Source organism: Sinocyclocheilus grahami, unplaced genomic scaffold (genome assembly GCF_001515645.1).
Source record: "Sinocyclocheilus grahami isolate Dianchi unplaced genomic scaffold, SAMN03320097.WGS_v1.1 scaffold128.1, whole genome shotgun sequence".
Lineage (NCBI taxonomy): Eukaryota > Metazoa > Chordata > Actinopteri > Cypriniformes > Cyprinidae > Sinocyclocheilus > Sinocyclocheilus grahami.
In genome coordinates, this window is record NW_015505307.1 from 58,410 (window position 1) to 68,648 (window position 10,239).

At 35.6% G+C, this 10,239-nt stretch overlaps 3 protein-coding genes across 3 annotated transcripts in view; all 3 read left to right on the forward strand.

The window, feature by feature from the left end:
• The window catches only part of LOC107590460 (chemokine XC receptor 1-like), a 4,110-nt gene extending 1,924 nt beyond the window's left edge, over positions 1-2,186 (forward strand). Inside the window, exon 2 of the mRNA XM_016279203.1 lies at positions 750-2,186. Within this exon, the coding sequence (XP_016134689.1) occupies positions 818-1,804 (987 nt within the window). The 5' untranslated portion in view covers positions 750-817 and the 3' untranslated portion in view covers positions 1,805-2,186. The remainder of the gene's footprint in view (positions 1-749) is intronic.
• Positions 2,187-5,834: 3,648 nt separating this feature from the next.
• LOC107590483 (chemokine XC receptor 1-like) lies at positions 5,835-7,676 on the forward strand. The gene is made up of 2 exons (XM_016279236.1): positions 5,835-6,745; positions 7,643-7,676. The coding sequence occupies exons 1-2, from the start codon at positions 5,835-5,837 to the stop codon at positions 7,674-7,676; spliced, it is 945 nt and encodes a 314-aa protein (XP_016134722.1).
• Positions 7,677-8,855: 1,179 nt separating this feature from the next.
• Positions 8,856-9,770, forward strand: LOC107590461 (chemokine XC receptor 1-like). The gene has a single exon (XM_016279204.1). The coding sequence runs from the start codon at positions 8,856-8,858 to the stop codon at positions 9,768-9,770; it is 915 nt and encodes a 304-aa protein (XP_016134690.1).
• The last annotated feature ends 469 nt before the right edge of the window (positions 9,771-10,239 follow it).

Below are 10,239 nucleotides of genomic sequence, written 5' to 3' on the forward strand. Positions count from 1 at the left end.
ATGAAACTTGTTTTATGCTTTCAAATTAGACATGATAAAACAGAATTTGGTTACAATAAAACATAAGTTTGGACAAATAAAACATTTCATAGGGCCCTAAACGTAATATTTGTTAAACGTTTAATAAATTGATGTTAAATTGTTTAAGTTTCATGATTTTAATTAATTAGACATGCTTTTTGATTAATAAAATGTAATTTAACCATATACATATATATATATCATTTTATTTATTTTAGTTATGTAATGCAATAACATTAAATATTATAATATATTACAAAATTATTTTTCTTCCACTATTCTTCTATGATATCTGTTCTATTCCATCAATTATTACTTAATTTTGATATTTCTGTCTAACAAACAAACGGTCTTTTGTGTACATGATTGGCATGCTTGTATATGCATGGTGTGTTTTAAAAAAAAAAAAAGGAAGAAAAACCTCCTCTTCAGTATAAATAGTGAAAAACACGAACACCTCTACCACATCTCTGATCACCTGTCTATTGGACAAGAAGGTCAGCCTGTGGGGACAATGTTTTATATATTTCATATCAGTCTGGTTTGATTCTGTTTAGTTAGAGAAGAGATAGTTTATTGTCTTGCAAACTGACAGTGAAAAGAGCAACAGGTAAGAACTAAATGTTTCACACTGGGATAAATTTAGATAAATTGATTAATATAACTTTTTTCTCTTTTGTCTTAATGAAAATGCAGATTGTGTTGATGTTTGAGTTGATTCTCCACAGAAACCGTCGGTAGGGAACAAAGAACTGAACTTGGGCAAACCTGAAATAGTTTGCTGTTGCAGAACAACATGACTGATGAGAATGCAACATATGATTATAACCAAGCCTATGAAGACGAGTTGTGTCGCAAAGAGGAGGTGGTGAAAATCGGATCCTTTGTTATTCCAATCTTTTTCACAGCAGTGGTTGTGTTGAGCTGCATCGGTAACATCCTCGTTCTGGTCATGCTTGCACTCTACGAGAGCCTCAAATCCCTGACCAACGTCTTCATCCTCAATTTAGCCGTGTCAGATCTGCTGTTCACTTTTGGCCTTCCGTTTTGGGCCTCGTACTACATCTGGGGTTGGACATTTGGAGAGGTTGGTTGTAAAGCTGTGAAGTTCTTCTTCTATGTGGGCTTTTACAGCAGCGTGCTGTTCTTGACTCTAATGACCGTTCAGCGTTACATGGCAGTGGTTCATCCTCTGTCTGACTGGGAGAGATGCAGAGGCCTTTCCGTCTCTCCTTTTATCGTTTGGATCCTGAGTGGAACAGTTGCACTGCTCGGTTCACTTCATAGCAAAGTCATGACAGAATCTGAGAGCCTATACTGTGAATATGACAGTATTGAATGGAGATCTGGCATTGCTTATTTTCAAAATGCTTTTTTCTTCATTGCATTCCTAATCATGGGTTATTGTTATGGCAGAATGCTGCGGACGATCACAAAATCGCGGACTAATAAGAGACACAAGACTGTTAGACTAATATTCTGTATTGCACTGGTGTTTTTTATTGGTTGGGCTCCATATAACATTGTCATGTTCCTAAAATCTTTGACCTTCCACCCATTCACTGATTGTAAAGTAAGTATTAGTCTAGAATATGCATATTATGCTTGCCGAATGATAGCTTTCTCACACTGCTGCTTGAACCCTGTGTTTTACGTTTTTGTTGGAGTAAAGTTCAGGAATCATCTAAAAATGATTCTGCAGAAGATCTTTCAAAAAAAAAAAAACCTCAATTCCAGTCAAACCAGATTGGCAAAAAATCAATCGCAGGGTTCAATGTATTAAGAGAAAACTCAAGTACTTTTACCGATTGCAGCGAACCAATTTTGAGTTTTCAAATACAATGTGAATGATGTACACAGAGATACTGTTGCAGCCATTTTTTATTATTATTATTGATATGCTGGAGCTGATTATTTGAAAACCTTGTTGAGCCATTGCACAGCTTCTGCCAATATAACTGCAATCGTTACATCGGCATAATTGAAATTGAAATAAACAAAGTGCCACTTTAGAGGATAATTCCTCTCTCTATCAAGCAGCAAAAGCTTTCAGTTCTGAGAAAATCATGTTCCGAATTATAACCAGTGTTCTTCCTTTTTGTGGTTAAAAGTTCTCAATTTTTGTAGGTAAAAATATAACTGAAAGTACGTAATAAGCCCACCAACATATGTGTCATTAGTAATGAAGAAAATATTCTAATATGAAATTAAAATATATCTATATACCTTCTTTCGTCTGTTACTGTATGAATTTAATGTACATTATGACTTTCATGTTTATGTCACTGCTTGTACAGTTTATTAAATGGATAACGCAGAGTAAAAGTAAAATCCTGCATGATCATAAAATATGACTCCAGTTTATGAATTATGGTTCCGTGAAGAACCTTTTAACATTCATGGAAACTTTCTATTGCTCAAAAGGTTCTTTATAGTGAGAAAAAAGGTTCTTTAGATTATTGAAATATTCTTCACACTAGGAATGAATTCTTGTAAGAACTGTTCACTTAAAAGTTCTTTGGAGAGCCAAAAATGGCTCTTCAATGGCAATGCTGCAAAAAAAGATAAAACATTTATTTTTAAGAATGTGGTCAGTTTTTGTGGTCAAAAAGTACTGCCCATTTTTACTATAAACATTTGTTCTACACTGAAATGGTTCTAAATTCTTCCGTTTGTAACAATAGCAGAACCCTTTTCGGTGTTAAATAGAATCCATTCCGCTCTTCCATTTAAAGTCCCCATGAAATCAAAATGAAAGTTTTTTACTTTTTTACAAGTTAGTATCAATATGTTAGTCTTAAGGTTATCTATAAGGCAGTGTGCTCCAAAACAGTGGCAAAATTCGCGTTTAGAAGATATAAGCATTCAAAGTTTTTAGTTCGTCACTTCCGCCAAAACGGCTCAACGATTTTTTTGACGTCACATCGTACTTCATCTTCTCATCAAATCTTCTGACCAATCAAATGCGCCCCTACACTATAGACGCTGAAACTATGGCTGAGATCGGTCGCTTGTTCACAGTGTAGTACTTCCTGTACAGTGAATGGCACGTAGTGTACAATGTAGACGATAGGGAACGATTCAGATAGTGTAAATATGCTTTTGATTGGGGCAAATGAGGTCTGGTTTCACATTGTGTCACGTGATCTGTGGCAGCGCGCACAGTCTGATCCGGACTTTGGCTCCGGTCTAGAGACCACACGGAGCATCATATGCGCGAGTCGGCATATTAAACACTTTTAAAACTACACAGCCTCAGCATAATTATGATCACTATTTTGTTTTACTATATGAGTTTCATATTGAATCTAGGGGGTAATCATGACTGCGGCTGTCAAATGCGGCTTTACCGAGCTCAACGGCTCTGACCCGTGCATATATAAACAAAACGCTATTGGCTAATTTAAAAAGGGGGCGTGGCTGCTCGATATGTCCCACCCTGTCTTCCTGTTTCAGTTGAAATGGTCACCACATAGAATAACGCTGCGTGTTTCAAGGCATTTCAGGGGACCTTTACGTAAAAGCTTCTAAAAAAAAAAAGAAAAAAAAAAGTAAAAGTTCTAATTAGTTCATTCTGTCCACCTGTTGTCTTGTTAGTTACCTCATTAGTTCCTTTGTTTGGTTCATGCTTATAAGTCCTCAGTTCTCCCTCAGTGTTTGTCGGTTTATGTTGATGTATATTTCATTCCTGTCCCAATAACGCTGCGTGTTTCAAGGCATTTCAGGGGACCTTTACGTAAAAGCTTCTAAAAAAAAAAAGAAAAAAAAAAGTAAAAGTTCTAATTAGTTCATTCTGTCCACCTGTTGTCTTGTTAGTTACCTCATTAGTTCCTTTGTTTGGTTCATGCTTATAAGTCCTCAGTTCTCCCTCAGTGTTTGTCGGTTTATGTTGATGTATATTTCATTCCTGTCCCCAGTATTTGTTATTAAAGTCTATTGTCTAGTGTTAATCCTCGTCTCCGTGAGCTTTATTAGCACCAACCGTAACACTTTGAAAGGATTTTCAAAATGCAATGTTTTTTGACAGCTACAGATTTCAAAAACAAAAAGGTGGGGAAAAGAACCATTCTAGCACACACACATACACACACAAAACATGGTTCTTCAGGACAAACTAGAACTGTTACTAAGTGTAAAGAACCCCTTTTTAGAGTGCATTTATCAGTGAAATAAATACACTTCTCAATTAATAGCAGGGCAAATCGACAGTCAGAAAATGAATTAGCATACACAGTATAGGCACAAAACGTGTAAAACAAGTTTTACATCCAATCAGGTTTATATCCTCATAAATTCTGCCTCAAGTTTATTGAAGGTGTTCTTTCTGTTTTCTAGCAAAGGAATGAGTGGGGAAAATTAGTGTAAAAGAATTCATCGGATAAATCTGAATGAGCAATACATTTAGCTAATGTATGACTTTGTGATGCTTTGACAAATTTGTAAATAAAACGATTACAAATGCTAGGCTGTTTCAGTCTTTCTACACATTTTACTTAATTTTTTTTATACTGAATTAAATGTGTCAGTTTCATTTTCTTTGTAATTATTTGTGAAATTTGCTAATTGTTCCCTAGCTTTTTTTATGTAAATGCTACTCCATTTCTCCCCCAGTATAATAGGAAATGAAGTTACAAACCAAATGAAAATGACTTTTGATAGCAAAATTTATTGCTGTTTCATTGGAAATTTTGAGCACGAGACTCTCTTATGAAGCTAGAGAAGACTCAAAAGTAAAACGCATTCAGTTGTGAGAAAATCATGTTCTAAATTATAACCATGTGTTCTTCTTCCTTTTTGTGTTTGTTGAAAATCTCATTTCTGCATATAAAAATATAACTGAAAGTATGTAATGAAAGAACCCCATGTGTCGTCATTAATGCAGAGAAGAGCAGACACATTTGACATTATTTGGGTCTCTGCTCATTAGAAAGTAGGTGACTTTCCTGTGGTATTTGTTGCCTCCTCTGTCATTGCAAAATAGTTTAAGTAGAGCAGTTGCTTCAATTGTAAAGATCACAAAGCCACTTCAGCTTCTTCTGTGAAATATGGGAAGAAAATATCTGAGATTTGATTTATTCATTTGCTTGCCATACATCACTCAGAAATCAGCATGCTGTTTTAATACACTGACTTGACACGTTCTTATAACTTGTAGTTATTATAGTTGGTCGATATATTAACAGTTCATGAAACTGCAGATCATTTTATACTAGAGATTGTAATCGTCTGGATTGGTCGGTTAATATGCTGTTCTGATCATCACTGAGGTCTACCTAGATCAATATCATCAATAATTCAGGTAAGTCATGTACTGTATATATTCATTTGACAAAGTTATTAAAGCTAAACTGACTGATATAACGTCTATACATTTTTACTTAATGAAAAGGCAGAGATTGTATTAATATCTTTCCATACACTGACAAAAATGATTTTTCAAAGTTGCAAATAAAGAAAATACTCGTTCAGTTTTACGACTTCAAAATGTCACGTTTAACTCAATTTGCAACTTCATGTTTCTTTGTAATTATTAGTCAAATGTAAAAGCAATTTCTGAGTAAATATTGTTTCTCTACCTATTTTTTTTTAATACAGTATACACCGTAAATAAAACCGTCAACGCCATAAATCGAACAAAGATTGCTGGAGTATGTTTTACAAGAAAATACTATTTCAGTCTTTTCATGTTTAATTCAATGTGTTACTTGCTGTTTTTTGTAATTATTTCAGAAAATTACAAGCACTTTCTAAGTGAAAATATTTTCAATGTTTTGTTGTTGTTTTCCTCCAGTGTACAAATAGCAAAAAACAACATGACTGATGAGAATACAGTTGACCCTAACTACTTAATTGAAGTCTATTCAGACGAGTTGTGTCGCAAAGAGGAGGTGAAAGTCGGATCCAGTGCTATTCCACTCATTTTCACAGCAGTGGTTGTGTTGAGCTGCATCTGTAATATCCTCATTCTGCTTTTCCTTGTGCTCTACAAAAGCCTCAGATGCCTGACCAATGTCTCAATCCTTTATTTAGCCGTGTCAGATCTGCGGTTCACCTTTGGCCTTCCGTTTTGGGCCTCGTACTACATCTGGGGTTGGACATTTGGAGAGGTTGGTTGTAAAGCTGTGAAGTTCTTCTTCTATGTGGGCTTTTACAGCAGCGTGCTGTTCTTGACTCTAATGACCGTTCAGCGTTACATGGCAGTGGTTCATCCTCTGTCTGACTGGGAGAGATGCAGAGGCCTTTCCGTCTCTCCTTTTATCGTTTGGATCCTGAGTGGAACGGTTGCACTGCTCGGTTCACTTCATAGCAAAGTCATGACAGAATCTGAGAGCCTATACTGTGAATATGACAGTATTGAATGGAGATCTGGCATTGCTTATTTTCAAAATGCTTTTTTCTTCATTGCATTCCTAATCATGGGTTATTGCTATGGCAGAATGCTGCGGACGATCACAAAATCATGGACTAATAAGAGACACAAGACTGTTAGACTAATATTCTGTATTGCACTGGTGTTTTTTATTGGTTGGGCTCCATATAACATTGTCATGTTCCTAAAATCTTTGACCTTCCACCCATTCACTGATTGTAAAGTAAGCACTAGTGTAGAAAATGCATATTATGCTTGCCGAATGAAAGCTTTCTCACACTGCTGCATAAACCCAGCGATTTTAGTTTTTGTAGATGCAATGTTTTGTAATACTTCACGAGAAATTTCAAGGAGGTTTTGTGAAAAGATTCAAATATATGAAAAAAGAAAAAATCTCCGGAGTATTAATTTTGTTATTCACATTTAAAGGAACAGTTCATCAGAAAATTAGAATTTGCTGAACATTTTCTCACCCTCAGGCCATCCAAGATGTAGAGCTTGTTTCTTCACAAGAACAGATTTGGAGAAATGTAGCATTACATCACTTGCTCACCAATGGACACTCTGCAGTGAATGGGTGCCGTCAGAATGAGAGTCCAAACAGCTGAAAAAAACATCATAATCATCCACACCACTCCAGTCTCCATTCCAAGCTTGTTTGTAAGAAAGAAATCCATCAAGACATTTTTATCTTCAAGCCACTGCTTTCAGCTAAAATGCAAGTCCTCTATCAATAATATTACTTTATCCAATGAAAAAGTCGTTTTGTCTGATTTAGAAGAGAAATACGCACAGATCAAGCACTGTTTACAAGCAAAAACAGTCCAAAACAGTTTTAAACTAATATGTCTGTGGATTTTGAAGTGAGAGGACAACAGGAGATGGACTTTTTCATAGGAGGAAGCGTGATTATGGACGGACATGATGGTTTAAAGTTAAAACGTCTTGATGGATTTGTTTCTTAGAAACTTGCAGCTTTTCACTTCTCAGGATGTTCACTGATGGACTGGAGTGGTGTGGATTACTTGTGATGTTTTTATCAGCTGTTTGGACTCTCATTCTGACGGCACCCATTCACTGCAGAGGATCCACTGGTGAGCAAGTGATGCGATACATTTCTCCAAATCTGTTCCGTTGAAGAAACAAACTCATCTACATCTTGGATGGCCTGAAGGTGAATACATTTTCAGCAAATTCTTATTTTTGGGTGAACTATTCCTTCAATGTTTGTTTTCCTACAAATTTTTAAAGATTGAACAATCTGGCTGCTCGTGGGCTCAAATGATCAAACAAATTACAAAGAACACCTGAAACCAACAAAATATTTCAATGCTATCTTTGTGTAAAAGCACGTTCCAATTCAAATACACAAACAAATCAGGTCAGTTTTTTAAGGAACATACAGTATGTTGTGAATGAAGTGATGAACTTCTTAAATACTCCCAGCTAAAATTACTGTAAAATAAACCGTGAGAACTGTATGTGAAAATGCAGATTATGCAATTTTGTGCAGTGAAATACGTCAAATGTAGTTATGAGAGGAAATGTTCTTTTTTTCACGTGACAGTGTAAATCATGGTCTGTGGAAGGAAGCACAGCATCATCATTGACCTACACACACAGGAAAATTGAAGATTTGAGATCATGCCAAACTTATTTTTTCTGCATTTATTTTTTTAGCAGGTTAATAACATTATTAGTTTGTAGCCTAGTTTAAATGCAGTTATAATTATGGCATAAATACATGATTTGAAAAGCATTTTCTTCATCTATTTAATGACTCTGGCCTGCTGTTTATTTTAAACTTGAAACAAAAGCGAGGGCAAGAGCTATACTTCAAAACTAAGCCATTTCTCTTTTCCTTGACAAATGTGAAATGAAAGTATCGTTTTCACAATGAAGGCAGTCGTTCTTTAAAGTGTTGTGGCAATTCCTTAGTAACATTTTAAGGTAGTTGCCAGTTAATGGGAGTTTCAAAATAGCTGGTTTACCTAATAGTACTCACATGATTTGTTTCCTTTTCATGTTAATAATGAAAAGGAAACAAATCATGTGAATATTATTATGTAACTGTTTTTGCCACGACACTTTAAAGAACAACTGCCTTCATTGTGAGAACAATACTTTCATTTCACGTTTGTCAAGGAAAAGAGAAATAGCTGAGTTTTCAAGTAGGTGTCTTTAACCCTCCCATTGATCATAAAAACACTCCCAAAAAATATCCCTCCCAAAACATCCACGTCACTCAATATTAGCCTCAATTTGCCGCACAGTTTTCTAGCGATTTGTTTCAGTTTGCCAGAATAAGTAGTACTAATAGAACTGAAAAACTTAAGGTAAGAATATTCTTCTTTCTTTATTATTTTATTAGTAAATACATGTTTTAAGTAAATATCGAATTATAATAAAATATAATAATAATACATTCTAATAACAAAATGAATGTGATCATATAGAGAACATCATGACTGAAGACTATACATCTACAGAACCAGAAGACCAACTTTGTCGCAAAGAAGAGGTGGTCAAAGTTGGATCCATTGTTATTCCAGTTTTCTTCGCTCTTCTGGTTGTGTTTAGTTGCATTGGTAACCTGCTGGTTCTGGCCATCCTGGTGCTGTGTGAGAAGTTTAGATCGCTGATCAACATCCTGATCCTCAATTTAGCCGTGTCAGATCTGCTGTTCACTTTTGGCCTTCCGTTTTGGGCCTCGTACTACATCTGGGGTTGGACATTTGGAGAGGTTGGTTGTAAAGCTGTGAAGTTCTTCTTCTATGTGGGCTTTTACAGCAGCGTGTTGTTCTTGACCGTAATGACCGTTCAGCGTTACATGGCAGTGGTTCATCCTCTGTCTGACTGGGAGAGATGCAGATGCTTTTCGGTTGCTCCCTTTATCGTATGGATCTTGAGTGGAACAGCTGCACTGTTAATCTCCCTTCGTAGCCAAGTCTTAGAACAGGAAGGGGTTCTTTACTGTGAATTTGACAGCATTCAAGTAAAACATGCCGCTGTTTATTTACAAAATGTTTTCTTCTTGATTGCATTTTGCATCATGGGATTTTGTCAAGTCAGAATGTTCCAGACAATCGCACAATCCCGAACAAAGTGGCGACACAAGGCTATCAAACTAATATTCTGCATCGGGCTGGTATTCTTCATGGGTTGGGCTCCATACAACATTCTTATGTTCTTGAGAATCCTGCAGGATTATGGTTTGTCTTCATTCATAGACTGTAATGTATCCATTCGTCTTGATTATGCATTTTATGCTTGCCGACTGTTGGCTTTTTCACATTGCTGCTTAAACCCAGTGCTTTATGCTCTAGTTGGAGAAAAGTTTCAGAAACATTTACAGACAATATTGAAGAAAATGTGTTGAAAATAAGGAATTTCCGGTTGTTTTTGGTGTGTTTGTTTGTTAAATGCAGCACGTCTCACAAAGCATAACATATACACTACCGCTCAAAGTTTGGGGTCAGTCTTTTTTTTATATATATAAATAAATACTTTATGTAGCAAGGATGCATTAAATTGATCAAAGGTGACAGTAAAGACATTTATTATGTTACAAAATATTTCTATTTCAAATAAATGCTGTTCTTTCAAACATTGGGGGGGAAATGTATCACAGTTCCCACAAAAATATTTAGCCGTTTATTCATGTTTTTTTTTAACTGTTTATTCATGTTTTTAAATTCAAGACATCAACTTATTCAGTACAAGGTATTACACAGACGTCACTATTCTAAAACAAAGCTTAGCAAATTCTATCCTTCCGTCTCCCCCATATGTGATAATGTAAAGCTGCAGATTCAGAGTTTATGGTTAGAAATATTCCAGTTTTTTGC

Bases quoted from the DNA above. Each gene is read 5' to 3' on its own strand.
- LOC107590483 (XM_016279236.1), top strand. From the start codon at position 5,835: ATGACTGATGAGAATACAGTTGACCCTAACTACTTAATTGAAGTCTAT. The intron at 6,746-7,642 runs GTTTTGTGAAAA...AAATTTTTAAAG, and splicing joins TCACGAGAAATTTCAAGGAG to ATTGAACAATCTGGCTGCTC.
- LOC107590461 (XM_016279204.1), top strand. From the start codon at position 8,856: ATGACTGAAGACTATACATCTACAGAACCAGAAGACCAACTTTGTCGC.